This window comes from Electrophorus electricus, chromosome 15 (assembly GCF_041902795.1).
Source record: "Electrophorus electricus isolate QZ-2024a chromosome 15, ASM4190279v1, whole genome shotgun sequence".
Classification (NCBI taxonomy): Eukaryota; Metazoa; Chordata; class Actinopteri; order Gymnotiformes; family Gymnotidae; genus Electrophorus; species Electrophorus electricus.
The window spans coordinates 4,007,336-4,030,331 of record NC_137511.1 but is presented as its reverse complement, the minus strand read 5'-3'; the positions used below and the strand labels follow the sequence as shown (position 1 = coordinate 4,030,331).

Sequence of the window (22,996 nt, the reverse complement as noted above, 5' to 3'; positions counted from 1 at the left end):
CTGGTAAACTAGCACCAAGAACCCAATCGTTTGTAATCTGTAAACCAATACAAAAAATTCAGCCCCTACAACATCTTCCAGGTTTCCTGCATTAAACCATGTGATAATCTCTTAAACACTGACATCCAATAACATTTATGCTAATATCATACTTGCAGCACTTTTGCTGAAACTTCATACATGTGATTCTTTTCCTAATTGTTCGGAAAAGCCCTTTCCTTTCATAAATCAAAAATTCATATATGTGTATATATATATATGTATATGTATGTGTGTATAATATATGTGTGTGTGTGTGTGTGTGTGTGTGTGTGTGTGTGTGTGTATATATATGTGTGTATATATATATATATATATATATATATATATATACACACATACACACATTTTATATATATATGTGTGTGTATGTATGTATGTATGCACGTGTGTGTTTGTGTATATATATATATATATATATATATATATATATATATATATATATATATATATATATATATATATGTGTGTATGTATGTATGTATGTATGTATGTATGTTACATTTACAAAGCAACATTTAATATACATGTAATGTACCAAATATTCGTATGTAATATGTACATGCTGTGTGAAAATGTTGACAACCAAATGTTATCACATTTGAATAAATACTTGATTCCATACTGAAGATGATTGGCAGTGCATTTAAGTACATATACAGTGAAATTAAACCAGAATTTAGTTACTCAGAAATAAAACGTATTGTTGTAGATAAAATGTGATTGAACTGCAGGTTCCTCTGTGTTCTTTTCCTCCCCTGCGTTTGGAAATATTGGGAGTTTCTATCAATTCTTATATCATATTGTTTTCTGGACAAAAACTGATTTACTAACTGAAATGGGTATGCAGAGTGTTTACGTCAAGGATGAACAATTTTTCCAATATGCTTCCATGTAGAAAGTCTGAGGTACATCATGCTTGTTTGGAATGTAGAGGAAACAATCTGAATGCATTAGGAAATGGCATCACTTTGCAGAAGCGTCAGGGTCCGACACAGGTAGGTTTAACCTTTTGCTTTTGCATAGGTTATATTTAATAATAATGATTTATCATCCAGTCCCTACAATCCATACAAATGATAAAATTTCACAGCTGTTGGAGGTCTAGGATGGATTTCTGAGCTAGTCTAATGCCTGTGAGGTGGTTGTATGAGAACAGCTAAAATGAGCTACGTCACAGTGGGTCTTATCTGTATCAGTCTTCAATTTGGAGGAGCTAGAGAATAAAAGCAGAGAAGGACAGAGCTAGAAATCATAAATGAATGAATATCAAATGACTGAAGACCAAAAAGCGTGCAAAGAATTGTACCCATTACTTGGCTGGGACTGTGTGGTAGGATGGAATAATTTTAAATTCCGGATAATGTCCCACATCTCTTTATAGATTCAGACTACTGAAAACGCTTCAAACGTGCAGCAAGGTTGAGGTAACAAGTTTTCTTGTGTTCATTTGCAACATATTCACGGCTGCAGTCCTTCAACATAGATTACAGTAAGCTGAACTGACTCAGTGTGATGATAGTTGTGAGGTGTCACCAGGAATGCTGTAAGATGTAATCTTTAGGACGTCTACTGACAACATCATTCAGGAAAAACAGATGTTGTAGGACCTCTCATGGTAAGCACCCACAAAAAACACGAGCTTCTGGTTATCCTCCACACACTTCCCGGGCTCGCACAAATGAGAGCATACAAACTGATGATTGACAGTCCCTCTGTCTCAGATCAGAGGATCATGTTCACTTTGTGTTGTTTTTCTTGTTAAATGATCTACCGGTTGCGTATCTGTGTAGATGGCCAAGATGATTATGAAGCAGTCTCACTTAAGAGGTAGGGTTGATGTGACTGTGATAGACATTATCTGTGTACCTGTTAGTTAATATAGCCAGGATGAACACTATCCTACACTAACTTGTCCACTCAGTGTGGGTGTGTGTAGGGTTGGGGGGTTGTGGAGGTCAGAAACCTCAAAAGGACAACAGCAAAATTACCAGGTGCCCGTGAACTCTCAGACAGTGACCTCTGACTTGCTGCTGGTCTGGTAGGCCTTCTGCCTGGGTGGGTAATGATATGCCAGTGGTGCTCTGTAGGCCATGGGCTGTGAAAAAAACTCAGGCAGTGTCTCTGAGCTGTACTGCCTCCTGCTGCAGTAGGTCTGCTGGTGGCTGGAGCGTACAGGCTGTGAGATCTGCCGATGGACATGCTGGGGCCTGGAGTCCCAAGTTCTGAAGGCTGAGCTGGAGAGCAGAGGCTTGGTAGGGGTCTTTGAGATGCACATCCTCTCCAGTTGGCTCACTGGCATGGAAACAGACAGGGGGGAGGGGATGTTCTGGGTCGGGAAAGCCTGGGGTATGTAGGTCACGTCTTTGGGTTGCACTGGAATGGGTTGGAGGGGTGCAGGTGGGTTTTGGTATTGTGAGAGGTCCATGAGGGGATAACTCTTATAGTAACCTCTGGCAGCATTGTCTGCTAAAAAAAAAAAAAAAAGAGAGACAGAGATGTGTATGAGAAGGGGAAATAGAAAATAAGGAATAATATAGACAAGATTCCTCGTTCAAAACAAGGATAGTACACATTTGTTAAAAAGCAAAAATCAAGTATGATAAAATTGTCCACAGTAAATCAGCCCTGGGTTGTACAATTGGTCCTTGAGGATTGGAATTGAATTCAATAGAGCCCAATTCTTATAAATCTTAAATGGGCCATATGACTTGGTGCATAATGGTCTAACTGAAAGAGAGAGGCGTGAGCTCCATAACGTAACTACTTTACATGTAAACTGAATAATGTCATTTTAGATTAGCAGGTTAGTGAGTGTTAGGAACCTTCTGATCACTGAGGTCACTCAAGTCATAGGACATTACAAGGTGTGAACAAGGGAACAGACTAGCTTGAACTAAAATGAACATAAATTATAGCTGTACTGTTTCCATCCTTAGTTACTGGAGCTTCCACTAAGGGTCCTGTGATGTTATATCCATAGGCAGAAGTCCTTGAACAGACACTGCTATGTTCTCATTAAGGTCTCCAAATTTATTCATGTTTTACAAGCCAGTTATCATTTTCCACTGTGCATACTGAATCAGTCAACTGAATTGTAAGGCTAGTACTTCAGAGAGATAGTAGGCTTCATGCATATCAGCTGTGATCTGGCATTTCACATTTAGGATTTCATTGTAATACAAGTAACAGCAGTGTGTATTGAGAATATAAGAATTGCAAAAATACAAGAGTGTGTGTGTCTTTAGTTTTGTTTGGTCATCTCCTTTTGTAGCTGTTAGGGTCTAGTAATGTGTTTTACCATCTTCATGGAGTGTCTTCGTTACCTTCCCTCCATTTTTATGAACCGGTGTGTTTCCTCACCCTCGGAATGGCACGCCTGACAAATGGGAAGCAATGACCCTCCAACTCAAGTCCATCACCAGCAGTCAAGTCAATATGAGAGAGAGGAATCAGCTCCCTGTCGTGGTGGAGATTTTGAGTTCACAGGTTCTGGCTTGTGCCTATACAAGATGCATGCATACTCCGCTTGGATTTCTTCATGGCAGCCAGGGCCATGCTCGACCTCAAGAAGGAAACTGTGGGAAAAGCAAAGCTGTGGGATCCTCTGAGCTGTTATAGTGACATCTTTGTGGGCAAAGAGGAACTGTACATGAGCCACAGCATCAATAGCAACAATACTGCACCAATTTGACTCTGTCTCCACCAGCTGTTGTCTAAGAAAAAGGCTGCAGAGCAAAATGTGGGGAAGATGGTGGCTGAGGGAGTCATGGAGCCATTAAACAGCACCTGGGCAGTGGGACAGCTGCCACTTCTGCATGGACTATTGGCAGCTCTTACACATGCATTGATGATTCATCAGTTCGCTGGCTCTGAGTAGTGTATATTTGCAAGTGGCACTCACTTTATATGCTGAAGAGAAGATGGCACTCATGGCTGGCGCAGAACTTTGGCAGTTCACGGTGATGACCTTCGGGTTTTGTAATGCATGTAATGCTCCTGTTTGAGCATCTGATGTAGCGAGTTCTCATCATCAAAGTTCGGTGCGTTGGCTACCTAGATGACTCGCCACTCTGCATGCCCAATTTTGATGCCGCATGTCTGCAAACCTCCAGCTGCATCTGAAAAAGTGTAACCTCCATCTGTGCCACGAGCTTCCTACGCCATGCCGTGAGCAGAGCTGGGTTGGAAACAGATAGTGGTCCATGCCATGGAGCATCTGCGAGCTGCAGAGTCTCCTGGGTTCGGCTTGGTACTACCGGCGGTTCGTGCACCAGTTTACTGATATAGCCACGCCACTAAAGCAGCTCACAGCAGAGGCGGCTGCATTTCAGTGGGACGGAGAGGCTGAGCGCACATTTGCTGCGCTCCGCGCTCAACTATGCGAGGTGCTGGTGCTGGCTCTTCCTAGTGCAGGCAGCGCGTTTGTCATGGACACACATGCCAATGACAGGAGCAAACGCCCTTCCACAGGTACAGGATGAAACGGAGAGAGACATTGCGTGCTACAGCTGGCGATTGAGCAAGTCAGACAGGAACTACTTTGATGAGGAGAGAGGCCTACTCCCTTTCTGACCTTACTTCTCTCTGCGTACTGATCACAACGTCGATTACTTAGCTCATGCACTTCAGAGCGCCCAAGAGAGGTTTTGAGGTAGATCAAAGCGTTGATGACTGTGACACCCTGCTGGATGAATACACTGTAACACCAAAGCCCTTTCCCACTGCCTGTGCCCCATTGAAGAGTGCCGGTACTGCAGAGCTCTCTCGGGCATGCCAGTGGCTCCGAACAGTATGCCACATGTGCCCACAACTAATGCAATTTAGGTTGGCTGGGGCAGCCTTCAGATGCATGATTAGCTGCTGTATTGCGTGTGGGAGCAAAAGGTGCCTAGGCAGCGTGTGAAGCAATTGCTGGTGCACTAATATATATGCACTAAAATATCAAAAGTTAGACTTGCACATGATAACTCGGCCTAGTTAACAAACTCACCAAACAGTAGCATTGGCTTATATAAAGAATCTAACTAACCATTAACACCGAAAATTAAGACTTAAGAAGTAAACCGATGGTAAAACGACATGGCTTGTTCACATGACCCTTTTCAAAATGTGTCAGTTATTACATCAAAATTAATCTTTGCCAGTGAATAATGTATTCCTGGACTATGTGAATTAAATTAAGGGCAGTGCAGCTTCTGCAGCTGGTATGTTTTAAGATGGCAGAACATCTGGATCATTTTTGTACATTTCTGTCATGGTAGGTGCTTTTTTTTAACAACTACACTGGGTTTTGCTTCTATCTTAAGTTCCACTCATTTATTATATATTAGGCTACCAGGAGTATTTGACTGGATGCCAGTTAAAGACTGAAGGCGATTATAAGAATGACGTGTCATCAGTGCGTGTGAATAATAGATTATACAGAATATACTAGTACATAAGCAGGTGTACTTCATAAAGATATGGTCGGAGGGTGGTGCTGAGTCATGTCTGGATCACTAGGTTACTGTTACCACTGGACTTGTTTAAATGAGACAGAAATCTAGGGCAACTAAATGCCTATGTCCTACAGTTATGTACATATTATACAATATGCAATATACATCTCTCTCCAAGTCCATGACAGTAAAATAAATAAATAGGTAAACAAAAAAACTACTTCTGATTCTACCCTTATAATTAGGGTCATTTATATCATTATTCTTGTAGACAAAGATTAATCTTAAACAGATTAAATTGCATTGACATCACAAATTAATCCATGACTATCCATGACCATGGTCCAGGAAACCAAAGCAGTTGGTTGGCTGTCAGGACATTTTAAACTACATCCATTAATGGAAGTGAGTATAATAATATTGAATACATTTAGGACTTTTCCAGAAAAAAATAATAAATTATGTTTTATTATTATATTATCAAGTATGACTTTGTTAGTTGCAAAAGATCTAATGCTGAAGCATTGAACTAGAAAGTGCTCTGCTGACAGCCTATTAGAGGCACAATTCGGAGCACTCTGGTCGGTTAAATTTTCTTGTCATGAGAGATTTGATACAACTGGAAAAGCCTGATCACAGTATCAGTGTTTTTGTCTAAGTAGGTACTGGAAAGGATACTGTGAGTGCATCTCTATATCAGACCCCTATTGGTTGTTTTAAAAGAACATGATATGGCATGTAAACCTGAATGTGTGTAATTACATGCCAATCATCATAAATGGACTGCTGTAGCCAGGTTTACTAACCTGGGTTTACTACCTAGGTTTACTAACAATAAAGACTTGGGAGTTTGTAAATCAGTCCAACCCTATGGCCCTGGAACAAATCCTGGCCCACATCACTGTAGAGCTAATAATACGGTAAGTCAGAAAGAAGAGAAAATGTTTCTTTGGTTCAAGGCTTAAATGAGTCATTGCTAGTCTTTGCGAATTAAATATTTAATTAAATAAATTATAAATGAACTGCATGATGAACATTAAAGGGATTTGATTAGCGAATGAAGTGAATGCAAAGTGGCTGTGGTCAGTACAGAAAGGCTGCTGGTATTTTTCTGACTGACATTTCAGCTTTTTCAATCTCAGTGTCATTCGTTAACTTACCAACAGCCTTCAGTGAGGAATACTTGTTGAGTTCGAGGCCCGGCAGGTTAGAATTCCTTTGGGGATGAGGGAGTCCAGCCGTCAGCATGTATGAAGGGAAACCAACATTGTTGAGGTGGTACTTTTCTTGAATGGAAGAAAGAAGCAACATGGAAGAGAACAGACTTTAAAAGAGGCAAAATAACAAATGAATCTACTAATAGTGAAATGCATCACTAGAGTCTGTAACTGTGTTTCCCAGCCCTGTTCCTGCAGTGCACTGTTCACTGTATGAATGGGAACATGTGTGGAGCTGTTCTGCTTTGCACTGATGCTGACCCACAGAGAGTTGATGTTCATGTTCATTTGGAAGGCCATGCACAGCTTATTGTTTCCTGGTACATTACAGCATATCTGTCTGTATGTATATCTGTCTAATCCTTTTCACTCCCATGTCAGAGCAGCTCAGTAGACAGGTTCTCATATTCTTCCTTATTTAGCTTGTGCGTATGCAGTTTTCATCTCGCTGATGTCTCAGTGAGACTGTAATCTCTTTTTATGCTTCCTCATCACATTCCCTCTGCCTGTGTGTGTGTGTGTACATGTGTGTGTGTGTGTGTGTGTGTACGTGTGTGTACCTGTGTACCTGTGTACATGTGTGTGTGTGTGTGTGTGTGTGTGTGTGTACGTGTGTGTACCTGTGTGTGTGTACATGTGTACGGTGTACGTGTGTGTGTGTGTGTGTGTGTGTGTGTGTCTGTGTGTGTACGTGCATCTCAATGTTTTATTGCCCTTAATTGTGAACTGCACTGTAGGGATATTTGTACTTTAATTCTTCTGACTGAGGGCACAGCAGTCAGAAAACAAAAACATGGATCCTTAGTACACAGGGAACTAAACCACTCACACGTATTAAGACCTGGAGCACTTGTTGACATATATAGTAATTATTTCTAAATTTGTGCTTTGCATGTAAATCCTATTTGTGTGTGTATAAACGTGTGTGTGCATGTGTCGCATGTTTATGTTTGTAATTGTCATGAGACCAATTAACTAGATTAAATAATGGTATTTTATGGCACTTTTACAAGGTGACACCTAAGAACAGCACAAGTCCTGAGGGCACTGATAACGTGGACGTTTTAGCTGGTGGGCGTGTAATGGTGCTCTGACTGCGTGTCCTATTTTACCCGCCTAGTCTCGCTGCGACATGTATTGACCGCAGGAATGTAGCTCAGGGCAACCACAGAGCCCTGGCCCAGTCTGAGTGGCCTACTTCTGTACTTGGGTGCCAGCACGAACAGGGCACTGATGCACTTAGTGAATCCTGGATCCTGTTTCCTTGTTGCCGGTTAGTTGCATCTCATTAAACGCAGCACAAAGAGTTTCGCTGGCAAGGGGGCGCCACCTCTTCTTCCTGTGAGTGAACCTGCATTACACGCTTGGTGAGGGTGGATATTTCTACAGGTATTAGAATGCATAGTATCAACATTGTAATTATGATTAATGTTTAACAGCTAATTAAATGTTTGTCAGAACGAGGTCACAAGATATAATTTCAGCATAATAAACCTTTAAAGGTTTAAACATTTCAGGATGATAACTGTTTTAAATCTTGGCCACAGCATTTGGAGCTCTGTCTATAGTACGTCTTGTCAGTACAGTAGGTCTTGTCCTTTCCATCTCGGCCACTACTGACATGGCAAATTGGCCGTTTGTCTTTGATGTGTGTAAGCGGTTAAACGCATTAATCTCATCGGCGACTCCCCTTTCCTCCTTGGTTTTGAACACTGATGCTGCCTCCCACACATGCAAAAGGCCCTCAGGATGGAGCTGCAGCGTAAACCCTTGCTTGTGTTCAGTCCCAGCAGTCACAGTAAACACCCTTTACCATCTCTCCCTGGCTAACCCTACCCTCTCTGTGAGGCAGCATTTAGTAATCGCAGAGCGTTAAAGCAGTGAATAATGAGGTGGGCTGCCAGGCAAACATGTCTCTCAGGGACTGAGTCTTATTCATGCCCAAAAACTGCAGTCAGACCACCATGTACATTCAGTTAAATACTATTCAGGAGAAAGGAAAGGATCCCCTGTGCATGTTAATATCCTCATTAGTTATTAATAATTAGACTTTTTAAGTCAAAACCCTCTTAAGAAAGCCTGGGGTTGTAATAATAGTTTTTGATGTATTATACAATTCTTTTAAGCCTGTATATATTTCAGACTGTACAAAAATGGAATAATAGTTACTGTAATATCTGCATTCATACAGTTAAATAACACTCAATGAGTTCCTTCAATAGAGCTCTAAAGCAGAATTTCTATATAAAAATATTTCATCACCTCTAGAAAGACTTAGCAGTTGGCAAAGACATTTTACTGCATTATGGCTATATGCATGCAATATTTTCATATTTATATGATTTGTTATTCTTAAATAATACACAGTTATTAAGTCATTATTACTTGAAGCATGTATGGCATGACTTGAAGCATGTATGGAAACATGATTTAAAAACAAAATGATCTGTTGTCCTTAAGAGTTTCAAAGAAAAGTGCCCTTCTAGTCCTGTTTTGGGATGTGAATGTAAATTGAGCGGCTCACTGCGCGTGTGCAGTGGAGATGCACTTGTGTGGGATGGAAAGACAGACAGCATGTTTGCACTACTGCCCGCAGTAATGCCTCCATCTTCCACCAAAGAACCATTGTACACGCATTCAGCCCTGAAGCTTTCTGACCAAAACAAGCCTTTGATGCGTGCATATATTAAGGAGTGTGAACTAAAAGCCTGAGATGAAGTCTTCGGCACGTGTGTGTCTTTGTCTCTGAAAATCATGCCATTCCACATGTGCCAATGCAGACTTTGATATGTTCACAAACTTGTCTGAGGTGAGCTCTCGCCATTTACAGAAAATGGAGCAAACAAGAAGGGAGGGGCTGAGGATGAGGAAGAGTAGGAGTATGATAATGAGGATGATGATGAGGATGGGGCTGAGAATGATGATGATGAGGATTGGGCAAAGAATGTTGATGATGATGATGATGAGGATGAGGAGGAGAATGATGATGAGGATGGGGCTGAGGATGATGATGAGGATGGGGCTGAGGATAATGAAGATGATGAGGATGGGGCTGAGGATAATGAAGATGATGAGGATGCGGCTGAGGATGATGAGGATGGGGCTGAGGATGATGATGATGATGATGATGATGATGATGATGATGATGATGAGGATGGGGCTGAGGATGATGATGAGCATGGGGCTGAGGAGGAGGAGGAAAAAGATGGGACTGAGGATAATGATGATAATGAGGATGATGATGATGATGGGGCTGAGGATAATGATGATGATGAGGATGATGAGGATGGGCCTGAGGATAATGATGATGATGATGAGGATGATGATGATGAGGATGGGGCTGACAGAAGTTCATTTTTGGTTATTTGGTTGGGATTTGGTTATTTCTGTCTTATTTCAGGAGTTCGTATCTTCCCACAGCAGTATCAGACTTTTCACTCATTTTTTCATTCTTGTTACAAATAGTTCTTAACCCTTAATAGGACAAAGAGAAAGTACTGGCCAGAAAAAATGTCATTTACATTACCAAAGGGTCCATAGGTGAGTGCAATTTGATTAACTTTGTTGTTTATGCCTAAGAGTTCATCTTGTGTCTAAAACTTGAAAAATAAAACTTCACCATTATAAGACTTTTTAGTCTTCTAAAATCTATATAGCCTTTGGCCTATTAAATATTGGAAGGACACCAATAAACATCATGCATACAGAAACATATATATAGGAAGAAACAACATAAAATGTGTATAAATGATATAACTGGACTTAACACTTACCACAGAGTCCAATTAGCGTTTCCTACCTTCCTACCCATTGTGCATTATTTCACTTTAGTATGCAACCCATTTCTACTATGTCACCAGAAGAGAGTAATATAGTTAAATATTATTGCGAACCGATGCAGCTATGGCTCCACTGAATATGATGTCTGCTCAGTTTTAACATACTGTGATATGGGCTACATTACCAGGTCATATCTCTTTATAGAAGCCCGGTCATTGCATAGCCAGTGGGCCTGCACCCGCTGTTATAAATCCCTGCCTTTGCATAAGAGGCAGTGTGGTATGCTGCTATTCTCAGCACATCTCCTTTTTAACTCTACTCTGATCAAAGTCTACACAGAGAAATGTCAGGCTTTTCGAAGCGGCAGTGTTACACATCACCTTCCCAGAGAAAGCTTTTAAAAAACCCTATGACAACAGAACTGCCAGTCCCTAATCTCTACACCATTACTGGGACGGGGCTTGAGTGTGTGCAGTAGATGTGTACAGTCATACACATTAAAACCCCTTAAGCACTGCAGAGCAAAACTAATCCCCACCATGAAGTAGGGAGGAAAGTGTGCTTCTCAAGCCATCCTACAGACTCTGGATATCAGAATAAATCCCCCATCAGCTCTTGGTTTGAAACCTTCCGCACCTTAACCGTGTGCAAATCCACCAAGTGGTACTGTGTGCAAAGGTGTCTACCTTTATTGCACATACAAATAAGGAGAAAATGTGTTTGAGGTGTGTGTGGGGTTTTTTGCTGTGGGTCAGGAGGATGAAATGTTAAGCAATCATGAAATATGAATAAAATTGGGTGCAGTGGGTGAGAATGAAACCTTCAGAAGGGAACTGGACAGTGTAGAAAGGCTGAGATCAAACATCTCTGGGGTACACAGCTATGTCCCAGAGGCTTTACATCCAGGCTCAGCATATACAACTGGCATATGCCCCATGTGGACATGCAAGTGGGACCAGTCAGCACAGTGTTGCTGTATAGCAATGGTCTCACAACCATCACACAATAGGATGTGAGCCACCTGTGACACATTGGTATTACACATTGCTCACAGAAGTAGCCCATCATCCACGTGACCTCTAATCCACCCAGCACATGCGATCAATGTTACCTAGGAAAGGGTCTCTTCCACAGCCTTCAGGTCCAGACAAATGGGCATGCATGCATTCAAAAGCACTGAAGCGTCTCTCTGTTGCCAGATGATGCATGCGGACGTGCGCAGAGACACACAATTCACACAACACTCTTCAGAATGCCATGCTTTCTCATCACATTCAATGCACAAATACTATATCTCCTAGATGGCAAGCGGCTGTTGCAGTTACGACCTCTTGCACCTATTTGGGCATACTAGATTGAAAGTGGGAAGAAGCCATGCAAGAGTGTGGACCTCTTTCACCGCTGCGGCTGCGCAGGACCCTAGCCGAGACGCCGCAGGCTCCAGTGGGATAGGAGCTGCCCGGTCCGTCCACAGGGTTCAGCTCCCTGCCTGGCTTCTTCAACAGCTCCTGCAGGTTCCTATACAACAGGGAGACAATGACGCATCAGACAGATTCTCAGAATATTCTCACATGAGCTGAATCTGACATCTATACTCTCTGCTTTAACCAAATATTAAAGCAGAATGAATGGCTTGGCAGCAGAGGTGAGGGTTCCACCTGAGTGGCTTAAGGTTAAGGGAGCCCAAGTCAGAATTTTCATTACTTAGGAATGGGACTCAATCAGAAATACTTGTGACTTAACTTGGACTTTGCGATCACTGACTTGAACCAACTTGTGCATCGATGACTTGCTAGGACTGATTTTTTTTTCCTCATAATAAATAGGTTGTAATTTAATTTGTTAAATATTTTTTATTTATTATAGCTAATTTTCAGTGAGAAATCTGATTAGCTATAATGTTATTTAACAAAATACTATGAAAACTTTATGATCATTTTTTAAAAGAGCTCTTTGGAAATATTTTCATTTAGGTTTCTTGTGATTTCCATTTAATATTGGAAGTGTGTGTTCTTTTTTTTAAGGGGCTTACAATATGAGTTCAATCACCAGCTTTACTGTAGTTCATTATATCTCATAATTTATTTGCACCACTTGCATGGTGTAGCTTGTAAGCACCACACTAGTTAGAGTTCAGCTGAGTGATTTTTTTAATGTGCTAATCCAGTAAATAGACATTTCAGTCTGCTTTACCAAAAGCTTTGGTTACTGGTGCTGACCAAGGTATCTCTGAGTGGAATAAGAGCAGTCCTGGGTGCAATACCTAGTCCTAAAAGCCAGAAGCAAAGAAGCAGGTTGCTCTTCTCTCAGATGCTGCTATGTCCTGTTTCTGTGCCATTTCCCACAGTCTCTGCATGCGTCCCTGGCAAGCTCCCAAACACCAATGCCCTCTGGACCATGAGGAGTTGTAACATGATTGTAGAGCAGTATTGTACTGCCAGCAGAGGTAGGCCATCGAGGTGCAAAATAAGGACAGTAGCACTGCCGAGAGGCATGAGTTTATGACGAAGGCAATGCTGACATCACCTAAGTGGCGGAGAACATTTTGGAAAAGATGGGGAAGGGAGACAGGGTGAGGGGATGGTAAACAGGTAGGCTGGTTATGAGGGAAAGACGAGGGTTATTTGTTAAGATAATTTGGTAAAATGGTAAGATAGTTATGAGAGAGGGAGAGAAGATGAAAATCTGGTAGGATAAGGTCGGTGTGTTGGCCTGTCTCTAACTCACAGTCACTCTGCAAAACTTCCTGTCATAAACAGTCAAGCTTGCTGAAGCTCATCCATAATGACAAACATCATGTGTTTGTTGCAGGTCTCACAGAGCAGCTCAGACTGTTGGTACCTTTAGGTGGGCTTTTCTGAACATCCGCCCTGCCATGAGGTAGCTATGACACAGTTAACAGCCGTTCCCTGCTCCAATACGCTGGATTCGGCTTCTGAAGGCCTTAGACACTGACTGATAAGGTTAATGAGAAATATTCACAGGAAAAACACCCAGCATTGCAGGTCAGTGGCTCCTGGGGAGGATGTCCACCACTGAGCACTGAACTCAGAGGATGTACTGGGAGTATTCTTAGCCATCTGTAGTCTGATTTGACAAATCAGTGACTCCAACCTCACTCTTCACTGTGTTTAATATATAAAGTCATTCTATATGGGGTGACGTGGGTTTTGATACCTGGCGGATGCAGTCCTTGTCTTTAGCTTTAAATCAATAAAGCATAAATACATCTGTAGCAACCAAGCCTGTCTCTCCTGCCTGCTGATATCCATATCGAAATGGTAAGGAAACCTCAAGCATTGCTGATTTCTTCCTTGGTGCCTTGGAGGGGCACTGCTCTGGCTTGAAAGCCAAGATACCTGCAGAAAACTTTCTAAATGGATAGTTGATTTGATTAGAAAGAGCAAGCATGTGTTCTGCACAGATACTACTTCTTTTGTGTTCCATGAAATCTGATGAAAGGTCTTCCTTCCCTTCCTTCCTCTATATCTTATATCTTGCCTCTTTCTTGCCTCTAACCCTCTCTCTCTTTTGGACTTGTTCTCCCTTAACTATGCAGAGGATATTTTCTAGCTCGCTCGTTTGGATTGCCAGAGGCCTCCTTTACTTGCTGATATGAATATTAAAGTTACACAACATCTGTTTTTTTGCACGAGCTCTACTTCAGAAAACTCTGCAAAGAAAACTTTTTTCCCTATTTAGGACCAGCATTAATAATAGATACAAATGATAACCACTGTTTTTCATGCAAATAGCATAGTGTATTTCTACCCAGTATGTCAAGGCGTATTAAGAATGGCTCATAAGTCTTCTAATTACTCTAAGATTTCCTTTACTCATTTCTTCCTTTTTAACATTGTCAAGTGCTTACCATTGATCTGTTTATGTCTCTCCAAATGAACCTATTGGCATTTCAGAAGTAAATGCATAACTAGACATTTCAATAAAACCAATGGGAGCTTAATGGAGGTTTCTTGTATTTAAATTATCTAATAGTTTCACAGTGGAAAGGGAATAATAGCACAGCACTAAACAGGCACAGCAGTTACTACTCTTATATGTCCTAATTCCATAATTGTGATTGCTTTGCTTGGCAGAGCAATAAAAGTGTACAGTTAGCCTAATTAGAACCTACACTAACATATCTATAGAATCATGTAAAGCAGCACCATGTCTGGAAGCAGTGACCTTTTTAGCCATTACTGCCTGTGTTCTGTGTCATGACATATTACAGGAAGATCAGCTACATGTCTCTTAATTTCAGAGACAAATCAATTATTCTCCTCTTGTCCAAATATGTGATTACTCATAATCACCCCGAGACCTCAGCACAAATCTCCAGCTTAATAACCAGTCATACTCTTTACATATTAACTTAATTTTTCAGTTTTCACAGAATACTGTTTATGTTGCATTTTACTTAGTCATAAATACATGTGCTACAGCACATACAGCTCATGTACCTCATCTTATTTCCACACTACTCAGCTGTAATTGTCTTACAATTAGTTACATTTTACAGCATTTAGCTGACACTTTTATCCAAAGCCACTTACAATTCTGACTTAACACAACTTGAGCACTTGAGGGCTAAGGGCCTTGGAAGTGATGGGGATTGAAGTGGCAACCTATTGATTACTAGTCAACTATCTTTACTACTGAGCTACCACTGCCTTTAGCAGAAGTATAGCTACTCTGATAAAATGTTTAGCTCATTGTGGATCAAATTAATGCATCTCAAATAAGCTACCCTGAAATTGATCAAATTAGACAATGTAATCAGTAATGATACAAACATATTTAATGAGAACATATGAGGGATGTATTAGTCTACTATGATGACAGTTGTACCCTCTTGTCTTCCATTCTACATTGTATTGGCTGCTTGTATTTTTGCCTTGGCCTTTGAGTCTATCATACGTTCTCAAATCTGCTTCTCTCTCTCTCTCTCACTCACTCACTCACTCACTTAGTCACTCACTCTCTCTTACCTATTCATAATGACACTATCAAACTATCAAAAGATGTCACATTTTCTACTGTACTGCAGCCAAATCTCATATTATGAACAATTTGAAGACCAGTCACCCATATTCAAATCAAAGTAATTTTCCCATTAGAACCAAAATCTTTCTTCTTATTCAGTGACATGTCACACTAACTTTCAATGACCTTTCAGTCTGGAAGCTCAGACTGGGAACTGCAGACCATAAAGCACACAGTAATTCCAGTAAGGAAATCCAACAGCACTCTTCCTCCTTTTGAATGTATAAACATGCACAGTCTCAGTTCATCACAGCCATTAGAGCAGACTTTAGCTCATCTCCTTCAGACCTTCCTTGGGACTTCACAGCAGGTTCAAGCCATGGGAGGCATAGATTCAGTTTACAAGGTCCAAAACAACAGTGCAGTGATGAGCACAGTTTTGTCAGGGAGCACACACCCTCGTGTTGCCCAGACGACTGAGGAGGACGTCAGAGGGAGGGGCAGGCTGGGCGCCAGGAGCGTGAAAATGTCAGTGCTCACCCACCATGGCTCAGCCACTCAGGAGACCACACGCCTTCCAAATCAGAGAGACAGAAACACCTTCACACACGCATACACTCCACTCACACGCAACTCCGTGCCAGCATGGCACCCTGCATTTCTGTCAAAATGTATCGGGACAGTTTTGAACCACAGGAGAGTGAGCAGGGACGAAGAGTCCAGCAACTGCAGACAAGTGCCAAGGATCTGAAGAGAGTAGGAAAAGTTTCCATTTTTCTATTTCATGACAAACATTTTTTAACATGTGTCAGGTTTACATCTGCCTGATGTTTTTCCACAAATACGGAGTTACAATGGAACCTCAGCTGCAAAGAGAGAGAGAGAGAGAGAGAGAGAGATAGAGAGAGAGAGAGAGAGAGAGAGAGAGAGAGAGAGATAGAGATGAGGGAGGAGAAGCTCAAAAGCCTGAGCTAGAGGAGACAATGTTAATGTCGTCCTTCACCTCAGTCTACTGGGATTTGTTGATCTCTGTTTATTCACTTGATAGTTCCAAAGGGCCACACGTTTTCTACAGCTACAGAGCATTCCTTTTATATAATGACATTTCAAAGACCTTTGTCCCCTCAGGACTCTCTCACAGAGACATAACAGAAGAGTGAGGCAGGCTCTGCCCGACATGCTAATTCTCTACATTCACTGGCTGTAGGGGGCTTGTTGTATGTTGCAGTCATGCCCTTGTTCCCTGTATTCTCATTGACGTGTGATCCGAACCATGCACGCTCACCCTTAAATGTCATCACTGGAGTGTTTGATTTAGGTCGAATTATGTCTCAGTAGATGGGCACTTACCTTAGCGATTCAAGGTGTGTGTAATGCTATTCTGTCCCTCCTCAAATTATGTTAAAAGTTCTCTCCAACTGGCAGAACTAAACAACTCTGATATCTGAGATGTTGCCTTGGATACATTTCCACATGGCTGGACATGAATGGAAAAGATATATTCTGTAGGTGTTCTGTCTTTACCATATCACCTCCTGTTAAATTTGGGTTTTTTAAGATAATTTGGAGCTTGTGCTAAAAATAGTAATGTCACAAAGGTAAGTAGTGGGTAACGGGGAAAAAAAAAATCCTTCGGCACCATTGGTTTTCCCACCATTGGTTTTCCCACCATTGGTTTTCCCAGGAGTCACAGCAAGGGAATCTGACAAAAGCATGTCAGAGAGAGCAGAGAAAGAGCAGACGGGGCTCGTGAGGAAAAGATAATAAAGCTAAAGTTTGTTTAATCTTTGTGCAGCGTCTTAATCTTGAGAGAACTTCTAATCTTGTGAGAAAAATTAATCTTGGAAGCAGTGTTGACCATGTGGGATATGCTCTATTTTAGGGAGGTGTTAACCATAGAAAAGGACAAATCTTCTGGGCGTTTTCTTATACCACCTTCCCCCACACCACCCCACCCCACCCCCAAAAAATGTGCTCACCTTTTAAGTGGTGTTTATATTATTAGAACATGCCCTAAGACTCAAAGGAGCGCAAGGGAGGAATGAAAACTCTTTTTCCACTTTTTTCACTCCTGACAGGTTATCTGATTTTCAGTGTGCTCTTGAATGTTCAAAATAATGAAGACAAAAGGGTTTGGATGTAAAGGGAGGCAGTACTCAGAAAGTGGAAGAGAGATCTGGTATGAAGGACTACAATGGCAAAGAATGGGAGGCCCAAAATAAATAACCCAAATTAAAGAAAAAAAAAAAGATTGATTCAATAAACATTAAAGTGTCTTTTAGAAAATCTTCCCATTAGCTCATTAAATAGATTGAACTGCTCTGAATCTTACAAAATCTTCTACAAAACACCTTCTTACAAAACACCTTCTACAAAATCTAATTTGTAGTCATTTTACAAAGAACTGATCATTAGAAGCACATGACACTGCAGTGAATAAACATTATCATTAATCTTTTCCTTTTTAGACACACTACACTGAATGCGCAGTGTCTAGAGCCACTGTAGAACTGGTAAGGTTTTAAGTCGTTTTTATATCTTGAAATGCACTCTTTAGCAAAATGATGAAACACCAATACACTTACAGAGATTCCATTTGGAAGCCGTCATAAATGTACCTTGAGTTCCCGAGGTCATTTTGCCCACCTCGCCTTTTCTCCAGGCCCAGTTTGGTGAAGATGCCAACCAGGACCATAACAGCCACCACACCACAGATTATGTAGACGATCAGATGGGTACGGTCCCGCTCGTGTTCTGAATGCACCTCCGTGATGGGATCCGCAGGTTTGCCCGTGTTGGCCCAAATGGGTGTATCGTAATTGGAGCAAGAGGTCTGGTCCAGCCGCTGCTGACGGAACTGGCAGCAGAAGCGGTAGAAGCAGGTGCCACAGCAGTAAAGAAAGATTCCTGCATTACAGTTAAAAGGAGGGTCCCACTGGCCCATCACATCATAGTAGCCCTGGCAACGGGTACCTGTGTGGGCAACTGTTTCCTCCTCCACTTCTGCTGAAGGTGAGCTCAAGGCTCCTTCTAACGTCACGAAAGCCATTGCAGGATCCGCCGTCTGATTGGCCTGTGTAATGTCCATTTCTGGGGTACTCTCATCCTGGGCCTGTGAGGCCCATCCAAGCAGAACAGTAAGAACCATGTACAGTATCATAGAGTGACCCACCATGGTGTTCCAAATACTGACCAAATGCTACAAGACTGAGGCAAACTAACACTCCAACATTGGAGTTCAACTTTAAATGAAATTCTTGATAGGATTCTTTACCCTAAAATATCCCCAAATTGTTTATTGTAATTCATTCATTAAGACGTTAAAATAATCTGGAAATTACCAATGTAGAGTATTTTCTACAGTAATCAATTCCACGGTATCAATAAAGCTAACCATTTTACAGCATAAAAAGATCATGTAAAAGTTATGAAGTTGAAAAAAATAATGATCAAAAACAAGTCATGAAAAATACTTCATTACTTCGAATGAACATTTGAAACACGAGTTTTGGAACATTTGATGCTTTCTCTTGCTCATTTCAATCTACAGTCTCTGCCACTACATTACACAGACTGGTCAACAGCGCTGGCCTGTAGAGCATCCAAGCAGTTCCAGATCTTCCCACTCCAAACAAATAATCAGGGATCCTGTTCTGATCAGCTGTCAATCTTTTCCCCCCTGAATTAAGTTGTCCTCTGGAGTTTACAGCAGGTGGGCACACAGCGAGTTGGGTTAATCCTGTTTGCTCCACAGTAGAGACCTGCGAAGTGCAACAGTTCAGAACTCAAATGAAATCTCCCCTCTCTGTCTGAACACCACTCTCAACTCTCAGCGCATGAGAGAAAGAAAGCGAGAGAGATGGTGGGAGGGAGAGGGAGAATATATTCCTCACTCCTCACAGAGTGAGGGGGAGGAGTGTGTATTATATTTGAAGGGCACTTTTTAAAGCAAAAATGCTATATTTATGCCTGCAAAATGTTGTATGTTTGTCTGAATTAAACCAAACATGCTTTTTTAGGCCTGCAAAACATTGTGTAATTTTGTGTGAATACAAACGTGAGCAGTTAGCAGGAGTAAGTTAACAGGCAAGGGAAGAGAAAATGACTTTTCAGGACCCACTTCAGGTTACTTGAGGAATCGGTGTGATACTGTAGTGCACAGTAGTGCAAGTTTTCTCTCCAGCCCATGCCTGTCACTGCAAACCCTTCCTGAACATCAAGGGTGGAGATAAACACATTTGGGCGCCATTATAAATGTGTGCCTGCAAATGCTTGATTAAGTCGACTCTCAAATCCTCTTCATGTATTTCCAAAATCCAAACCTGTCCAAGCCCTGTTATGGCTGCCAAGGGTCCCCCACCCACTGTCCATCATCACACTGGTGTTCTGCAAGCCTCAGAAATGTTCAGCAGCTCAGAGATGTAAAGAGACCAAAAGGAGGCAGTTTGTGTTTAAACTTCTGTTTAAGCTTGTGTTTAAGCTTCGTCTCTGCTTCAGTCCAGAATGGTAGTGGGAATAAACTAAAATTTTGCGTTTTTGTTTTTTTTTTAATTTTCAAAGCTTATCTCTGTTGATTGAACCATTTTTTCTTTTTCTTACAATTTCCTTTTCTGGTCCTCTTGATATACGGAAATGTATCTTTTTTATTTTAACACACTTTCTTCTTTGTGAATATGTCCTGTCTTTAATCTGTATTTAATGTTCATTATCACAGCATCTACATACATTCAGAAACATCTGTTGTGTAAAAATATTTCTAGCTAATTATTACTCTTTGTTGAGTCCTTCTGTATTGTTTTTATTTTATTATTTTTTGCTGTGCTGTTGCATGTCCAGAGCAGCAGCACTGCAGACAGGCTGACAGGTCACTGGTGAAGTGTGGGAGAGTGACTCTCTCTGTCTATGTACAGGGGAGAGGAAGAGACCAAGTGGGGAAGTATTTCATGCACCATATAAACCAAAATCAGGGGAGTGACTGGAAAGAACTGAAGATAAAGGGCCAGTGAGGGAATGTCCTCTGTGGAGGACAGTGGAAGAAACCACATGCAGATTGGTGTGTGTGTGTGTGTGTGTGTGTGTGCGTGCGTGCGTGCGTGCGTGCGTGTGCGTGTTTAGTCTTAAATTTATTTGTGTACATGTAAACATCTTAACATGAATGCACTGATGTGTGCCTGAAAAAGTGACTCCACTTGAAATAATTAATAATGAGCTAGATTCTGAAAAAATACGTGCCGTTGGGTTTCTCTGTGCAACATAAGTGTGCCCTCTTATCAGAATACATTTCTAGCCTGGGGACAGATGCTCCTGAATATTTTATCTCCCCTTTTCTTGACATTAGTTTCTTCTTGAACCTCATTCATCTCCATGTAATTTTGCTGCTGAAACCACCGGTGAATTTCATTTTTGCTCCCTCACTTCTCTCTCTCTCTCTCTCTCTCTCTCTCTCTCTCTTCCACTTTTCTTTTCTCCTGTAGCTTCTGCTGAGCTCACCTTTAGGATGCTGCTGCCTCACTCTTGCCCAGAGAAAGACGCTGTCATCCACACTGAATCTGGTCTACACTACCATCTGCTCTCTCTCTCTCTCTCTCTCTCTCTCTCTCTCCCCATTACCCCATGATTTCCCAGCTCTTTCATGTATTTTCCTCCTTCCTCTTTTATTAGATTTGTTTCCTCCACCTGTCCCCCATGAACGAGCCCGTTATGCTCTACTTTGCTGCACTGAATGCTGGTAGATGCAGGTCCGAAATGAGCCCCTTGTAGCGTGAAATATGGCTGTGCCGTGATGGAGAGATGTTCACAGACACAAAGCAGTACACTCGCTGAATGAAGAGCTGAGGAAGAAAGAGATTAGTACAGAATGAAAGAATGGGCTATCAACATGGAGGTGGTAGCCAATCAACATTGGCTCTCATGGTAGCAGCACATGGAGGAAATAGAATTAGTGATGTGCAATAGCAGGGAGAGCTCTGATGCTGCAGATATATACGTGATGTAGGGTCAAGGGTCATATTAGATCATCTTTCTCAATTATAAAATTGAGAAATTTTATCAGCAGAGGAAAGATATCTTCTTATAGAAACAAACTGGAATGACATTATTGGAAAAACAATATTTCACACAATTTACTGCATTTCTGTATTTGTTGTGTGAACGTATTTTATATACTGGTATACTTAAACATACAGTATTGACCATGAACAAAAGTTTGAACAAAACCATGCTTCATCTATGAGTCACACACACGCAATATGAAACAATTCGATGAGTCGATTCTCTGACAACTCTAGTTCAAAGGTTACGCTGAATGTTAATCGATGGTGTCGGAGTTGTTTTGGGAATAGCTCTGACATGCTGCAGCAACCAGATTATGAGGTCAAAGCCAGAGTTCTTTGTGTGTGTAAGGTTTAAACATAAGGGTAAGGTATAAAGAAAAGGCAGAGGCTTTGATATAAACTCAGTGTGACAGGTCCTGTGTCATAATGTATTGTAGGCATGTAGAAACCATCATAGAAAAGATGGTTTGCTCTATATCTCTTGTCCACCAATGTTGACCCTTAAAGAGAAGCCAGCTGCTGAAATGCAGGCCAAAGTGGTTTTGACAATAAGGTTGAGAATTGTTACAGCAGTATTCTCCTTAATGAATAACACACACACACACACACACACACACACACAAAACAAATCTTTAAACTTGTATATAAGAATAGGCAACAGACCTAAGGCATACATTTTAATTAAAGAAGAATAAGTGGATATTTTATGCTAGTCACCTGAGCACCAACTTTCCATGTGTTTTGTTCAGGTCTCTCTCAAGCCCCTGATCTAGGGGAAATGCTAACCACTGACCACTCATCTGTAACACGTGACCTGGATTAAGCTCTTTTTCACCCAGTGTGTTGCTGTGTGATAATGTCTCTGCATGTGAGCTAGTGTGGTCCTCACTGGCTGTGTGTGGGGAGACTGGGGAGGGGAAAGGGTTGCCCCAGTGAATCGACTGGCTGTGGTTTTTGAGTCTTTCTTTCAGATTTCATTTTTCTTTTCACACAATATGGGTTTAGTCAGTGCTGACGAGGATGATCCAGCTCTGCTTGTTTGTTGGTTTCTTTCTTTTCTCAAGACTTTAAACCCTCCAGTGCATCTGAGAGAAGGGTTGACTGGTGGACAAGAGGAGATTAGGAAGGAAGAGCATTTAGGATAAAGGGAAACCAACATTCAGGAAAATAGAGTCCGATAAAATGGCACTTACGTTTAATGAAAATATTATAGGCAGCAAAACAATGAGGAAAGGGATAAATCCGCATAACCAAAAACAGAAAGAAGAGAAAACTAAATTTGGAAGAAAAGAAGTAAAGCAAAACAATGTGATGTTTAACACTCAGAGCAACAGCTTTTGAAGATCAGAAATACTCTGCTGAGGGGCACATTTTACAGCGTCTGTGTCATAAGAGGGCAGTCTGCCTGCTACCTCAAAGGGCTGTCTGTCAAACCTGACCTTTACCAGCCAAAAAGACTCTTCGCGTTGATTTCACTATT

The 22,996-nt window shown here is 41.4% G+C and overlaps 1 protein-coding gene across 3 annotated transcripts; it reads right to left on the bottom strand.

The window, feature by feature from the left end:
* Positions 1-511: 511 nt before the first annotated feature.
* Positions 512-19,291, bottom strand: shisa8b (shisa family member 8b). Of its 3 annotated transcripts, none has more exons than XM_035533206.2 (4): positions 18,049-19,291; positions 11,868-11,995; positions 6,641-6,766; positions 512-2,508 (listed from the first exon to the last, which is right to left on the bottom strand). In XM_035533206.2, exons 1-4 carry the CDS (start codon positions 18,636-18,638, stop codon positions 2,048-2,050), a joined length of 1,305 nt encoding a protein of 434 aa, XP_035389099.1. In that variant the 5' UTR covers positions 18,639-19,291; the 3' UTR covers positions 512-2,047. The 3 variants fall into 3 exon arrangements, with proteins under 3 accessions (XP_035389099.1, XP_035389100.1, XP_035389101.1); XM_035533207.2 differs by having other exon boundaries at positions 512-2,505; XM_035533208.2 differs by having other exon boundaries at positions 18,082-19,291.
* Between the last annotated feature and the right edge of the window lie 3,705 nt (positions 19,292-22,996).